The sequence below is a fragment of the Bos indicus genome, chromosome 15 (genome assembly GCF_029378745.1).
Source record: "Bos indicus isolate NIAB-ARS_2022 breed Sahiwal x Tharparkar chromosome 15, NIAB-ARS_B.indTharparkar_mat_pri_1.0, whole genome shotgun sequence".
Taxonomy (NCBI): domain Eukaryota; kingdom Metazoa; phylum Chordata; class Mammalia; order Artiodactyla; family Bovidae; genus Bos; species Bos indicus.
Genome location: NC_091774.1, coordinates 43,005,394 through 43,021,964, shown reverse-complemented (window position 1 = coordinate 43,021,964; position 16,571 = coordinate 43,005,394). Strand labels below are relative to the sequence as shown.

Genomic DNA, 16,571 nt, shown 5'->3' with positions numbered 1-16,571 from the left:
GGCAGGTCAGGTGGTCTGGTATTCTCATCTCTTGAAGAATTCTCCACAGTTTATTGTGATCCACACTGTCAAAGGCTTTGGCATAGTCCATAAAGCAGAAGTAGATGTTTTTCTGGAATTCTCTTGCCTTTTTGATGATCCAGCAGATGTTGGCAATTTGATCTCTGGTTCCTCTGCCTTTTCTCAATCCAGCTTGAATATCTGGAAGTTCATGGTAAACATACTGTTGAATCCTGGCTTGGAGAATTTTGAGCATTACTTTATTAGCGTGTGAGATGAGTGCAGTAGTTTGAACATTCTTTGGCATTGCCTTTCTTAGGGATTGGAATGAAAACTGACCTTTTCCAGTCCTGTGGCCACTGCTGAGTTTTCCAAATTTGCTGGCATATTGAGTGCAGCACTTTCACAGCATCATCTTTCAGGATTTGAAATAGCTCAACTGGAATTCCATCACCTCCACTAGCTTTGTTCGTAGTGATACTTCCTAAGGCCCACCGGACTTCACATTCCAGGATGTCTGGCTCTAGGTGAGTGATCACACCATCGTGATTATCTGGGTCGTGAAGATCTTTTTGTACAGTTCTTCTGTGTATTCTTGCCACCTCTTCTTAATCTCTTCTGCTTCTGTTAGGTCCATACCATTTCTGTCCTTTATTGACCCCATCTTTGCATGAAATGCTCCCTTGGTATCTCTAATTTTCTTGAAGAGATCTCTAGTCTTTCCCATTCTATTGTTTTCCTCTATTTCTTTGCATTGATTGCTGAGGAAGGCTTTCTTATTTCTCCTTGCTATTCTTTGGAACTCTGCATTCAAATGGGTATATCTTTCCTTTTCTCCTTTGTTTTTGCTCCTCTTCTTTTACAGCTATTTGTAAGGCATCCTCAAACAGCCATTTCACTTTCTTGCATTTCTTTTCCATGGAGATGGTCTTGATCCCTGTCTCCTGTACAATGACACAAACCTCTGTCCATAGTTCATCAGGCACTCTGTCTATCAGATGTAGTCTCTTAAATCTATTACTTCCACTGTATAATTGTGAGGGATTTGATTTAGGTCATACCTGAATGGTCTAGTGGTTTTCCCTACTTTCTTCAATTTATGTCTGAATTTGGCAATAAGGAGTTCATGATCTCAGCCATGGTCAACTCTTGGTCTTGTTTTTTCTGACTGTAGAGCTTCTCCATGTTTGGCTGCAAAGAATATAATCAATCTGATTTCGGTGTTGACCATCTGGTGATGTCCATGTGTAGAGTCTTCTCTTGCATTGTTGGAAGAGGGTGTTTGCTATGACCAGTGCATTCTCTTGGCAAAACTCTATTACCCTTTGCCCTGCTTCATTCTGTACTCCAAAGCCAAATTTGCCTGTTACTCCACATGCTTCTTGACTTCCTACTTTTGCATTCCAGTCCCCTATAATGAAAAGGACATTTTTGGGGGGTGTTAGTTCTAAAAGGTCTTGTAGGTCTTCATAGAAACATTTAACTTCACCTTTACTGGTCGGGGCATAGACTTAGATTACTATGATATTGAATGGTTTGCCTTTGAAATGAACATTATTCTGTCATTTTTGAGATTGCATCCAAGTACTGCATTCCGGACTCTTCTGTTGACTATGAGGGCTACTCCATTTCTTCTAAGGGATTCCTGCCCACAGTAGTAGATATAATGGTCATCTGAGTTAAATTCATCCTTTCCAGTCCATTTTAGTTTGCTGATTCCTAAAATGTCAATGTTCACTCTTGCCTTCTCCTGTTTGACCACTTCCAATTTGCCTTGATTCATGGACCTGACATTCCAGGTTCCTATGCAATATTGCTCTTTATAGCATTGGACCTTGCTTCCATCACCAGTCACATCCACAGCTGGGCGCTGTTTTTGCCTTGGCTCCGTCTATTCATTCTTCCTGCAGTTGTTTCTCCACTGATCTCCAGTAGCATATTGGGCACCTCCCAACCTGGGGAGTTCATCTTTCAGTGTCCTATCTTTTTGCCTTTTCATACTGTTCATGGGGTTCTCAAGGCAAGAATACTGAAGTTGCTTGCCATTCCCTTCTCCAGTGGACCACATGTTGTCAGAACTCTCCACCATGACCCATCTGTATTGGGTGGCCCTACATGGCATGGCTCATAGTTTCACTGGGTTAGACGAGACTGTGGAACCCTTGCAGATATCCCATTCTTTCTCTCTGCAACTCCCTGCTCTCTGGGTTCTGTCCTAAGAACTCTAGCTGCCTTGCTCTCCAGAGGTCTCCACTCTATTTCCTTGTCTAGGGAGTCCTCTAAGCCCCACCTCTGTTCCCCCTCCCTGCACCATGGCCTGTAAACTCTCTCAAGGCAGAAAGTGGTGCCAATAGTGAAAGTGAAAGTCACTCAGTTATGTCCAGCTCTTTGTGACTCCATGGACTATACAGTCCATGGAATTCACCAGGCCAGAATACTGGAATGGGTAGTCCTTCCCTCCTCTGGGGGATCTTCCCAACCCAGGGATCGAACCCAGGTCTCCCACATTACAGGCAGATTCTTTGCCAGCTGAGCCACAAGAGAAGCCCAAGAGTACTGGAGTAGGTAGTCTATCCCTTCTCCAGCGGCTCTTCCTGACCCAGGAATCGAACTGGGGTCTCCTGCATTGCAGATGGATTCTTTACCGAATGACCTGCTGTTTCCTGCTTTTCAGGGATCTTTGTCCTTCAGTTGCCCACTATTTCATATTATTTTTTTCCAGCTTTTTAAGGTGTATCAAGCTGCAGGGTAAATCCTGGCCCAAAATATGAATCAGTTTTTATTAAAGTTTTATTATCTTGTTGTTCATAGTCGTTTTTTAGTTGATCCTATTCACTTTTCCAGTGAATGATATAACAGTTATATCACTGGGAAATAGTGATACTTTTATCTTCCAATTTTTGTATTGTTAGTTTCTTTCTCTTGGGTAATTACTTCTGCTAATATGTCCAGTAAACAATATCAGCAATTCTGGAACTCATTTTTAATTTAAGAATGAGTGTTACGTTGAATTATGTCCTATTTTTAAAATTAAGGAGTTAATTTTATTACTTTTATAATTTATTAATGTAATTAATTAATGTTAATAGATTTCTGTTGGTATTTTGATTTTTTTGATCCATTGTAAAATATTTAGCCTTTCTCTTTTTATTTTTTTCTCTTTAGGATTTTCTTTTTTCATTTGTTGAACTTTCACGATGATGTGCTAAAATTAATGGCTTTTAAAAAACATTAATTCAGTGTGCTAGACATATTGACGGAGAAGGCAATGGCACCCCACTCCAGTACTCTTGCCTGGAAAATCCCATGGACAGAGGAGCCTGGTAGGCTGCAGTCCATCGGGTCTGAGCGACTTCACTTTCACTTTTCACTTTCATGCATTGGAGAAGGAAATGGCAACCCACTCCAGTGTTCTTGCCTGGAGAATCCCAGGGATGGCGGAGCCTGGTGGGCTGCCATCTATGGGGTTGCACAGAGTCGGACTGAAGTGATTTAGCAGCAGCAGCAGCAGTGGTCCATGTGATTAGATTGGTTAGTTTTCTGTGATTGTGGTTTTCTGGTTGTCTGCTCTCTGATGGAGAAGGTTAAGAGGCTTATGGAAGCTTCCTGATGGGATAAACTGACTGAGGGGAAAATGGGTCTTGTTCTGATGGGCGGGGCTGTGCTCAGTACATCTTTAATCCAATTATCTGTTGATGGGTGGAGCTGTGTTCCCACCCTGCTGTTTACCTGGGGCCAAACTGGAGGTAATGAAGATAATGGTGACCTCCCTCCAAAGATCCCATATATGTACTGCTACACTCAGTGCCCCCAACCCTGCAGCAGGCCACCACCAACCCACGCCTCCACTCATGGACACCCACATGCAAGTCCGGGACAGTCTCTTGTGGGGTCACTGCTCCTTTCTCCTAGGTCCTGGTGCACAAGGTTCTGCTGTGCCCTGCAATAGTCTATTTCCCAGTCCAGTTAAGTTCTGGCAGCTCTATGGTAGGGTTAATGGCGACCTCCTTCAAGAGTGCTTATGTGATACCCATGTCTGCTGCACCCAGAGCCCCTGTCCTTGAGGCACACCACTGCCGACCCATGTACAGCCATACAAGCCGTCCTAAATGAAAAAGATCATGTGAATAGTGCTTCAGTTCAGTTCAGTTCAGTCACTCAGTCGTGTCTGACTCTGCAACCCCATGAATCACAGCATGCCAGGCCTCCCTGTCCATCACCCACTCCCGGAGTTCACTCAGACTCACATCCATCGAGTCAGTGATGCCATCCAGCCATCTCATCTTCTGTCGTCCCCTTCTCCTCCTGCCCCTAATCCCTCCCAGCATCAGAGTCTTTTCCAGTGAGTCAACTCTTTGCATGAGGTGGCCAAAGTATTGGAGTTTCAGCTTTAGCGTCATTCCTTCCAAAGAAATCCCAGGGCTGATCTCCTTCAGAGTGGACTGGTTGGATCTCCTTGCAGTCCAAGGGACTTTCAAGAGTCTTCTCCAATATCACAGTTCAAAAGCATCAATTCTTCAGCACTCAGCTTTCTTCATGGTCCAACTCTCGCATCCATACACGACCACTGGAAAAACCATAGCCTTGACTAGATGGACCTTTGTTGGCAAAGTAATGTCTCTGCTTTTCAATATGCTATCTAGGTTGGTCATAACTTTTCTAGCTAAAATCAATTAAGTTAGTGATTAGTTAGGGACCATGCACAGGCTCTGTAGGTAGTTCATGAACCCCTAAAATTACATCCAAAACTTTGTGGAGGAAGGTTTTAATCAATAAGATATTCTTTACAGAAATAAGTGCCACCAAGGAGTCAGTGCCTATTTCACACATTAAACAAAATAGCTTTAATTAAATTAATTTGAACTTGGTTGAGATGATTCAACGAGCAGAAACTTTCAGGGAGGAAGAAAAGGAATACATGATTTTTAACAGTTTAAACTCCTATGGGGAGGCAGATATAATAGGGAACTACTACTTTGGGACTGATGCCATCATTCATCTTTATTAGGCTACTAGAAACTCTATGTGTGGTGATTTGATCACTGAGTCATGCTCAACTCTGGAGACCTCATGGACTGTAGCCAGCAAGGCTTCTCTGTCCATGGGATTTTACAGTCAAGAATACTGGGGTGGGTTGCCATTTGCCTCTCCAGAGGATCTTCCTGACCCAGGAATTGAACCAAAGTGTCCAACATTGCAGGCTGATTCCTTACCAACTGAGCTACAAGGGAAGCCCATTAAACTCTTCTGAGGCTCTCTAAATTTCACTGATGGAAGTCACAAAGAAGAATAAGGATGGGGCCATTAGAGGAAAAGGAGTGATGTGTTTCAGAGTTGAGCAGGGAGTAAAATTCAACATGAGATGGGAGGAAATAAAAAGGTAGAATTTTTGTGTAAGGAATTAAAAATTCCATGGAGAAGTAGAGATAGGCCTTCAGGAAAGGGACGGTTTCAACTCAACTATAAAAAGACACAGATGGGGAAAAAGTGAAAAACATAATCTAAGGGAGTGAGAAACTCTTATGTAGGTACACATATAAGACAAGTAAGAGATAACTGGACATGGAACAACAGACTGGTTCCAAATAGGAAAAGGAGTACATCAAGGCTGTATATTGTCACCCTGCTTATTTAACTTCTATGCAGAGTACATCATGAGAAATGCCAGCCTGGATGAAGAACAAGCTGGAATCAAGATTGCCGGGAGAAATATCAATAACCTTAGATATGCAGATGACACCACCCTAATGGCAGAAAGCAAAAAGGAACTAAAGAGCTTCTTGATGAAGGTAAAAGAGGAGAGTGAAAAAGTTTGCTTAAAGCTCAACATTCAGAAAACTAAGATCTTGGCATCTGGTCCCATCACTTCATGGGAAATAGATGGGGAACAGTGGAAACAGTGGCTGACTTTATTTTTCGGGGCTCCAAAATCACTGCAGATGATGATGCAGCCATATAATTAAAAGACACTTACTCCTTGGAAGGAAAGTTATGACCAACCTAGATAGCATGTTAAAAAGCAGAGACATTAGTTTGTCAACAAAGGTCCGTCTAGTCAAGGCTATGGTTTTTCCTGTGGTCATGTATGGATATGAGAGTTGGACTATAAAGAAAGCTGAGGGCCGAAGAACTGATGCTTTTGAACTGTGGTGCTGGAGAAGACTCTTGAGAGTCCCTTGGACTGCAAGGAGATCCAACCAGTCCATCCTAAAGGAGATCAGTCCTGGGTGTTCATTGGAAGGACTGATGTTGAAGCTGAAACTCCAATACTCTGGCCACCTGATGTGAAGAACTGACTCACTGGAAAAGACCCTGATGCTGGGAAAGATTTTGGCAGGAGGGGACAGAGTATGAGATGTTTGGATGGCATCATTGACTCGATGGACATGGGTTTGGGTGGATTCTGGGAGTTAGTGATGGACAGGGAGGCCTGGCATGCTTCGGTTCATGGGGTCGCAAAGAGTCAGACACGACTGAGTGACTGAACTGACTGAAGAGATAAAGTAAGTGACAATCTCTGGCAGCACTGATCTGAAATATACTCTAAGTTACATTACTCCTTTAATGAAGTATGAGCTGTCCAATGTACAGAGGGCACTTTCTCGTGTCCTCCCTCTAATTCTTCACCCGAGCCATTGCTAGAAAATTAGAGATGAAGTCCTGTTACAGGTGGCGAAATGAAAAGGAAGGGATTCTTTTAGTTTTACCTTCTAAGGAAAAACAAAACATACTACCTATTCGTGTTTTACAGCACAGAGAAAATATGTTTTCCTTCTAAAAGCCTAAGTGACTACAGAGCAAAAGGAGCCGAGGTTAAAAACAATGAGTACTAGTTGGGATTAGAACCCATATAATTATGTATTTTATATATGTTATTTAATGGTTTACTTTTTTATTGTCCTGGTTCATGTCGGGTGATGGCTTAAAACTTAATCTTGTTTTCAGAAGCTTTTAGAAAAACACTGAAAAATGGAGAACAAGACATACCTAACTGCTGGAACAGGAGAGCCACACTAGTTCCTGTGACAGGAAGACTGTCATGCAAGGGAGTCTGGATCAGCTGTCTGTCTCCTGCACCCAAGGAAAACAGCTTCTGCAGATTGGGCGGAAAAGATATACACACAACAAATGATTTCTTTTCACACATTTTCTCAAGATAAAAAAAATCTCTTTGAAGTTCAAATTGAGAGCAGATGATGGTCTTATAAGACCCAACTAACAGATGCGAAGGGCAACAAGGCAGCTCAAAACACTAAAGCTACTTTGTGCCCAAATGAATATGATACAAGAAAATTCAGTAGTTGGAAGGTGAAAATTTAGTAATAATGAAACACACAAATCAGTGACAGTAACATGTAACTTAAAAATAATAAAATATTAAAGCTAACATTTATATGCAAGTTACATGTGAATAAAACTGGAAAAATAAAATGTAATATGAAACACATAATTTAAAAACTTCTAATAGTCACAATAATAATCCTTTTTAAATTTAAAAATACATAAAATCGTGTCAACAAAAATTTCATCATAATAAAGTCTCATAAAGTAACTCATCTGCTTTACAGTGTAGGTTCAGTTGTGACTAAACTCACGTTTCATATTCTGCCCTTGGAGTACAAACAGGAGAGTGAGGGAGGGGAGTACAGAAGGAAAATAAGCTTAAGAGTAACCAAAAGGCATTAGGAAAGATAGTAGATAGTTAAAAAGGCAAAGGGCAAGGGAAAAAGTTGTCAATTTTACCATAAGTAACATCTCTATCAGACTTTTTTTTAATCGATCAGAGTTTAAAAAATGTAATTTTTAGAGGGCTGTTCTTTCCCTTGATATTGATATTTCATAAGAATAAGCATAGTAAGTGGTCAACTAATCAATTTTAGGACTTAAGTAGTTTTTTTAAGTTACCTAGGAACATTTAGTCTTAGAAGCTGAGGTTCTCATTTTTCTACTTCAGAGAAGAAGATAAAAATTTCAAGACACAGAGAAGATGAAAGACATGTCACTTTGGGAAAGCATTATTTCAGTGTAAGAGTTTAATGTCCTCATGTGCTCAATCTACGTATGATGAAATTCTTTAAGGTATAGATTATACTTTCCAAAGAAGATCTGTGATTTTGGACAATGGTCAATATCATCATTATTATTATTAAAGGCAGACAACTGAGATGAGAAAAATAAGCCCTCTTCTCCTGAAGCTTAAGTGCAAGCTATTCTACTAAACATTACACACAACACACAAAATGGTTTTAGGAGATGAAGAAATGAATTAACCTATCCAGCGGTAGTTACAATGCTACAAAAAATTATACTGACAGTTTTCTTAATGTTATCTCTGAATTTGTGTCACTGAAAAAAATTTTAATGAGGTGTAATCATATAGAGGAATAAGCATGGTATAAAGAACACATCTGAAATTCAATTTTAAAAAGTGCATTCCCAAGAAAATGTAAGCTAGATTTCAAGTTACACAGAATATAACTTCTAACTATGCAATGTGAAAGGTGAACCCTGTGTTAAAATTAACCCCATGACCTAAGAAAAGAATGGAATCTTGTGTTTCTAGAAGGAAGACCACAGGGACAATGCTTAACTAAACTAAGACCTTTTTTTTTTCCCAAGGATTGAACTCTCGCCCCCTGCATTGGAAGGGCGGAGTCTTAACCACTGGACTGCCAGGGAAGTCCCCTAAGACCCACTTTAAAAAGAAAATATTTAAAGAATTCGTTTTTTTCCTTTTCTTCATAAATTAAATTAACTGGAGGAGAGGAGAAGAGAAGCAGGCCCTCTTCATCGTCTTTTTTATTCTGTTTACCTGAGACCCTCCAGCCGCTGGGACAAGACACGCACACAAGTTTGCAATGAGACTTTCCAAGGAGACATTCAGACTGTCCACATATACAGTGTAGATCAAACCCAGGCAAGCCTGAAAACAAAAGATGCATGTAGTTATTTAATGGAAAAAGCAAGCACTAAAAATAAATTGTGACATCTGCTCCCAGGAAAGGTTCTCTTTGAATGTAGTATATTCTACAGTGACCATGGAATAAATTTTAAGCAGCAAATGTTATTAAGTTTATTAAATTTTCCTCCAGAACCAGAAGCTCTAAATGAGCTTCTAAGATGAGTTTATAAAAAACAGAAGTACATAATTTGTAAAACAGGTGTTTGTGTTCAGATAACCACTTTAGCAAATTTGTAAGGCTTAAAACTCTTTTTGTCTCAACTTATTTTGCAAAACTCCAATTTTCAAGAAAAAAATTTAGAAATTTTACCTTATTTTGTGATTATCAATAATTCAGAACATTTATTTTACAGAAAAATTTAACTTATGTGAATTATTATAAAGAACAGCAAAATAGAGAATATATGATTAACACTTTAAGCTCAGAAGAAGGTAGGTGGTAAAATGGAGGACAAAATGGAATCATATGAATCTTCCAGTTTATTAAAATTTATAATTAAAAAACTAATATCTGTTAGGACTTACCAATTGTCATTGAAATCTTGACACTAAGAATATATATAATCTCAACTATACAGAAAAGTTTTCCAGAAATTATGCATTAATTTCTCAAGTCCTTGAGAGATTTTAAGGTGTAATTTATACTTTCTAAAGAAAATCTGTGATTTCTAGACAATGGTCAACATAACTAATATTAAAGATAACGACTGAAGTAAGAAAAATAAGCCCTCTTCCCTTTCAAATGTATTTATAACTACAGTAATTTTTTTTCTATATTTGAAAATTCTAACTATCTAAAAAGTAAAATATCTGGAAGTAAACAATATTTTAAAGCTATGTTGGTAGCAGTATGATCACAACTATTTGAAATCACAAATACTCATCCTATTTCCTTTCACCTGGACTCCTAAAAAGATTCAGTAAAAACACACTAAGTTGTTATATTACTAATGCATTTTAAGCTTGATACAAGTAATCAAATGATTTCTTTAGGATTCATAAATTTTGGAGTCAGTAAAGATGAGACCTATTTTAAAACAAATTAAACATCCTTAAATATAAGGATATTTTAAACATCCTTAGAAGTTTAAATAGTTATACTAACTTATTCAGGTATTTATTTCATCCAACATGAAATTCATTTCTTCTGTTCACAGTAATTTTATTTTATTGATGAATTCCCAATCAATTTAAAGATATTTTAGGTACAAAAAAACTTGTTACCATGGTTCACTCAGAATAGATTTATACAATGATACAAATCAATAACAACTATGAGTTCTTTACCCTAAAAATTTCTGGATAATCTAATCTGGATACCAACACCAGGCTTTTGGGAGCAAACACTTCCGCAGGCTGAATCAAACCAGACACTTCCACTTCACCTTCAGTCTCTTCCTTCTTTGTTCCCTAAAAAGAGAGACACTGTAATCAACAGACAGACAATTTCTTAGGTTTATAACTGACAAAATGTAGCCATATCACACACTTCCATGTAATTTATGAAATCCAAAATTAATTCCAAAATATAATTTACAAAACTCAAACTAAAAACAAAGAACATACTTTGAGAGGAATCTAAGAAGCAAGTAGGCAAAGAAATTATGAAGCAGGGCATACTCATTACATTTCTGAGAATCCTTAAGCTCCAGATATATGGCACAATTTTATTTGAACATTTGGTTTCTATGTGAGGTACCAGTAATAAAAGGTAAATAAAACACAATTCATCACTGACTAGACAAATACAAATGACACTTAATGGAAATTCAGTTTCTAAGACAAGAAAAAGAAATCTGTTTTAGAAGTAAGGCACTATTTTTTAGTTTTGTTTTTTGGACTTCTCCCAGTCTTTCAAGCAAAAGAGATAATCATTTAGGATTATCTTGCAGAATGCTCTTAGAAGTAAAGCCCAAACAGCTCTAAATTCTTTTTTCTCAGGAGCAACAATGTTGATTTTTTTAAAAACAGAGGACATTTTTATATACATAACTAAGTTTCAGAATGTACCTAGTTGTCACTGAGCTGTAAAGTTAAAAATAGTTGAAGTGTAAAGCTTATGTCACGCCTATTTTATTAGCACAATAAAAATATCTAGAATTTTTTTTAAACCCTAAATATTGAGTGATTAAATACTGGTTAATGTAATAAACTTGGAAAGTATTATTCTGGGGCTTCCCTAATGTTCCAGTGGTTAAGAATCCACCTTGCAATGCAGGGGACACGGGTTCCATCCCTGGTTCAGGAAGATCTCATAATGCTGCGGAGCAACTAAGGCCATGCCCACTGACTACTGAGTCTGCACTCTGGAGCCCATGAGCTGCAACTACTGAGCCCTGCATGCTCTAGAGCCCATGCTCCACAAGAGAAGTGACTCAATAAGAAGGGTTGATGCCTGTGCACCGCAACTAGAGAGTAGCTCCCACTCTCTGCAACTGGAGAAAGCCTGTGCACAGCAACAAAGACCCAGGGCAACCAAAATTAAACTAAATATATCGAAAGAAAAATAGTCTTCTCACTCATAAGCAACTTATTCAAATTCATAAATGCTCCATAACACTATATGATGCACTATAAAACTTTGAAGAGAAAAGAAAAAACCAAGATAGAAAAATATTCAAATTTATTTCCAAATGATAATGCTAGGGCATTTTCCCTGACTAGAATCCTTTTCTCTTTCCTTTCCACTAATCAAAGGTCCAGGAGCTTAGACTTTATCTTGCTTCTCAAAGGCTTTCTTTCACTGATTTTTTTCTCCAACTGTTAATTCTTAGCATTTATCAACATTGCACATACCTGTTCATACTTATTTCTCCTGCTACGCCTCTCCCCTAAATGCCACAAAATGCTGATTCAACTGCCTGCTTGACCTCTCCACTTAGATGACAAATAGGTATCTCAAATAAGACAAAAATATAGCTCCAATCTTTTTTCCCAAACTCCACTCCTCCTTCAGTAATCTCTTATCTCAGTTAAAGGAAATTCTATCCTCCCATTTAGCAAATCAAAAATGCTGATTCCTCTCTCTTTCATAACCTTGGTAGCAATCCCGATTTCTCACCACCTCCACTGCTACCACAGGGCTGTGAGCCACGATCGTCTCTTTTCTGGGTTATTTTATTAGCTCCCTTTTGTCTCCTCCATTCCTCTTTAGCCCTACTTTGCTTCCTTGCTGCTCCTCAAATGTGCTGGACATGTTCCCAGGTAAAGGTCTCAAACACTTTATTATTCCTTTACCTGGAATAGAAACAATAAATAATTCCCTCATCTCCCTCATCCTCCCATTCAAGCAAACTTCTGCTCTATTAAGGCTTTGCTGGTATCCTACTTGAAACTGCAATATCCTAACCCCACTTATGTCCCCTTTGCTTATTTTATTTTTCTCCATGGCACTTGTTACCATCCAACATTCCACTTATATTGTTTTCTGGTTTTTGCCTCAACTAGAATGTGCTCTATGAAGACCAGGATTTCTGTTTTGTTCACTGTTGATTTCCCAGTTTCTAAAACAAGAGGTGGGCACACAGTTGATATTTATATAATATTTATTCACTGCATTCATGCAGGAATGAATTTTCTTACATAAAATTTAAAATTTTCTTATTTTACCAAGGAAAGTTTTTCACCTCTACTCAAGGAGGCCAAGAACTGTATTAATATTTTCTATCTTCTCTGGAGCCCATATAGCTTCTATACAGTGACATATGACCAAGTATTAGATGTCTATGGAATGTACATATCCAAAGGGAAATATCTGTTTACTTTTTATTATGTATGATAAGATCCATATGCTCTTGAAAGATTTTCATTTGTTACAAAGCAAAAGCTAAAATTAGGTTGGGTGGTTCTGGAATTCTTAGAAATAATAAAAATGTGATGAAAATGAATTTACCAAAGATTTCCACACTTAATGAATCATCTTTTTTATGGATTACTAACAAAATTTGTCCTTGCATGACAAAAAAATGACTGAAATTCCTGAAAGAGATAAAGTTATCCACATTTTTATGAGATTGTGATACATGCCCCAGAGTACCATTAGAAGTCAGCTTGAGTAAGCACATAACCATTTCATATAAATGACCATTAACCTATGTTAAACTAAACATAAAATAGAAGGCATTGGTCATTTCCTTTAATTAAATATTCACTAAGTGGAATAATTATTAACAAGAAAGAAAAAAGGTCTGACATAATATGAATCAATACTAAATAAAAACAAGTCCATTTTCTTTACATCACTATTATAGATTTTGACCTTTACTTTGTAAATGTGCTATGAATCATAAGATGCTGCTATTCTTCATTCCAATAGCTCTTCTATAAGAATACAATGTCCCAAGTTTAGAGAAAATTCGTATTCCTTTTTTCAAAGCAAAGCACTGCTGTGATTTTTTTAAAATTGTTGTTTATAACAAGTCTGATTCCAGTAAACAGTAGTGTTGTGATTTTGGTTAACTTTTTCTATAAGTAATTTATCATGTAAAAGAATAGTGCCGTTTTTTATAGCTGTTAGAATATATTTTGTGTAATAATTATGTAGTGATACTAACTCTGTTATGTGTTTTACAATGACAAATTTTCACATATTGAAAAGATGTGAGAAACGTAATAAGCAGGAAATTAAAAACACAGGAATACAAATGTAATAGACATTATAATAATGGTTAGAAATTTAACATTTTATAGTATAAAGCATTTTCACATACTGAATCTCATTTGAACAAAACTTACAAGACTTCTTCCAAGCTAAGATTATTCCTTGGTTTTAGTAGGTCCCAAAGTACTCTTGCCTGGAAAATCCCATGGACGGAGGAGCCTGGTAGGCTGCAGTCCATGGGGTTGCTGAGGGTCGGACACGACTTTCACTTTCATGCACTGGAGAAGGATATGGCAACCCACTCCAGTGTTCTTGCCTGGAGAATCCCAGGGACAGGGGAGCCTGGTGGACCGCCGTCTATGAGTCGGACACGACTGAAGTGACTTAGCAGCAGCAGCAATAAAGATACATGGAGAAGGAAATGGCAACCCACTCCAGTATTCTTGCCTGGAAAATTCCATGGACAGAGGACCATGGCGGGCTACAGTCGATGGGGTCACAAAGAGTCTGTCACGACTGAGCACATCAGCAATAGATACAAATTTACCTTAAATTCTGTTTACTGAACTGCCTCACATTGACATATAAAGTGATTTTATCTTATATTTAGTGTAAGCGTGTGCCACAACTTGCCCACTGACTGGTATTTTTTCCTACCTATTATTACTGTGGACCACATCTACTAGCGGCATTCCCAGCTTCCATGTAGTTCCCATTCTATGTAGCTCTCAAACTCTTCATGCCTCAATAGTATGGGATAAATTAGTACCCATCATAGCAATCTGCCTTAAAAGAACTACTGCCTTTCAAACATATCCTCAGGGAAAAATGCTAAAAATTATTAGAATACTGATTTTATGGAATGACTGCATATAGCAGATAGGCACAATCTGTAAGAAGCTTATCCTATCACCCAGGTAGAATACTTCATTCTCATCTCTGCTCTACTCCTGATGCTTGACTCCTGTCTCTTCTATTCTGAAAAGACTAACTGCATCCAATATCATCTGTGCTAAGCTCATTTTCAGCAACACTGTTTCATACTGTGTGTGTGTGTTAGTCACTCAGTCCGCTCAGTCGTGTCCAACTCTTTATGACCCCATGGACTGAAGCTTGCCAAGCTCCTTTGTCCATGAAATTCTCCAGGCAAGAATACTAGAATGGGTTGTCTTTCCTTTCTCCAGGAGATCTTCCCAACCCAGGGACTGAACCCAGGTCTCCGGCATTGCAGGCAGATTCTTTACTGTCTGAGTCACCAGGGAGTTCCTACTAATTCACCCTACAAAATTTCTTTAAACACTCAATTTTAAAAGGAGGATGAAGGACACAGCGGGATAAATTGTGAGAGTAACACTGAAACATACACATTAATATATGAAGTGGGAAGTTGCTATATAACACAGGGAGCTCAACCCAGTGCTCTGTAACAACCTAGAGGAGTAGGATGGAGTAGGGGGGTAGGGGATGGGAGGGAGTTCAAAAGAGAGGGACATATATATACTTACGGTTCATTCACATTGTTGTATGGCAGAAAAGCAAACATATTTTTAAAGCAGTTATTTGCCAATTAAACATTTTTTAATTGTGAAAGGAATTATGCAAGTAAAAATTTTCCAGTTTCACATTTCCTTTTTGAAAACCAATTTATTACAGTACACCATTATATAGATTTGCCACAGCTAAGCAATTTGAGGACTTCAAGATCTTCCAAAATTGGAAATAAGGGAGTAGGAGAAGTTGCAAAATTCTGTAAGGTCTACAATTCCACCCTGAAAACTTCATTTCTTGCCTAACAGTCCCTTAATTATCTTGACACGTCTATATGACAAAACCTAATTTATTCTTGCATTGGTCTGAAAAATAATGACTACATGAGACAAACACATCTTAGGATTTCAAAGCTTCAGACAACTGGGCCACTAGTCTTCAGTTCAGAATGCAGTTTACCTCTAGCAAACAAAATACCGATATTTTCCCCTTCAACAGCTCCTGGACCCGCCACTATTCCAAAAGTAGGGCAAATTCATTTGCAGGTCTCTATATATTCATCCAGAAAGCTCCCTATTTTTAAGAAGCACACAATCCATAAGTTTTTTAAACATATATACTTATAAGGCAGCATTTTCCAAAGTGTTTTCTGCTGGAAGCTAACAGATATTGCTTAGGTAAAAAGGTATCCTAATCAAAAATTTTGGAAACAATAAATTAAAGCCAAGTTAAAAAGGTTTCCTCACTGAAGGAATTTTCAGACTGATAGGCAAATCTCGCTTGTGCAATGTCAAGCAAAGATGATATGAATTATTTCTCCAACTTACTGGATGCTTTATTAAAAGCATCTAGGGGACCTAGTGCCCTATGAAACATATGCTGAGAAAGGCTGTCACAAGCTGTTCTAGAATAGAAAATGTATGAAAGTGAAATACGTATATATTCCTATGTTCTATATCCTAAAAAGACTAAGTTAATACCATGCTTATTTCATAAATATATTATTATATTTTATACCTGTTTCATTCATTCTCACATTTCATAAACTAAAGTGAGATTTGAAAATATTAGAATGTAGATAATGCTGCTGGAAGCTAGGGCACTTTAGTTCAGTTAAGTTCAGTTCAGTCGCTCAGTCGTGTCCGACTCTTTGCAACCCCATGAATCGCTGCACGCCAGGCCTCGCTGTCCATCACCAACACCTGGAGTTCACCCAAATTCATGTGCATCGACTCGGTGATGCCATCCAGCCATCTCATCCTCTGTCGTCCCCTTCTCCTCCTGCCCCCAATCCCTCCCAGCATCAGGGTCTTTTCCAATAAGTCAACTCTTTGCATGAGGTGGCCAAAGTACTGGAGTTTCAGCTTTAGCATCAGTCCTTCCAATGAATACCCAGGATTGATCTCCTTCAGGATGGACTGGTTGAATCTCCCTGCAGTCCAAGGGACTCTCAAGAGTCTTCTCCAACACCACAGTTCAAAAGCATCAATTCTTCGGCACTCAGCCTTCTTCACGGTCCAA

At 38.3% G+C, this 16,571-nt stretch overlaps 1 protein-coding gene across 2 annotated transcripts in view; it reads right to left on the bottom strand.

Moving 5' to 3' along the window:
* Nucleotides 1-16,571, bottom strand: part of SBF2 (SET binding factor 2) — a 499,115-nt gene that overhangs the window by 252,802 nt on the left and 229,742 nt on the right. For both annotated transcript variants that reach the window (XM_070767584.1, XM_070767585.1), the window contains exons 4-6: nt 10,250-10,372; nt 8,813-8,923; nt 6,988-7,093 (exon numbers count right to left, since the gene is read on the bottom strand). In XM_070767584.1, the coding sequence (XP_070623685.1) occupies nt 6,988-7,093; nt 8,813-8,923; nt 10,250-10,372 (340 nt within the window). The remainder of the gene's footprint in view (nt 1-6,987; nt 7,094-8,812; nt 8,924-10,249; nt 10,373-16,571) is intronic.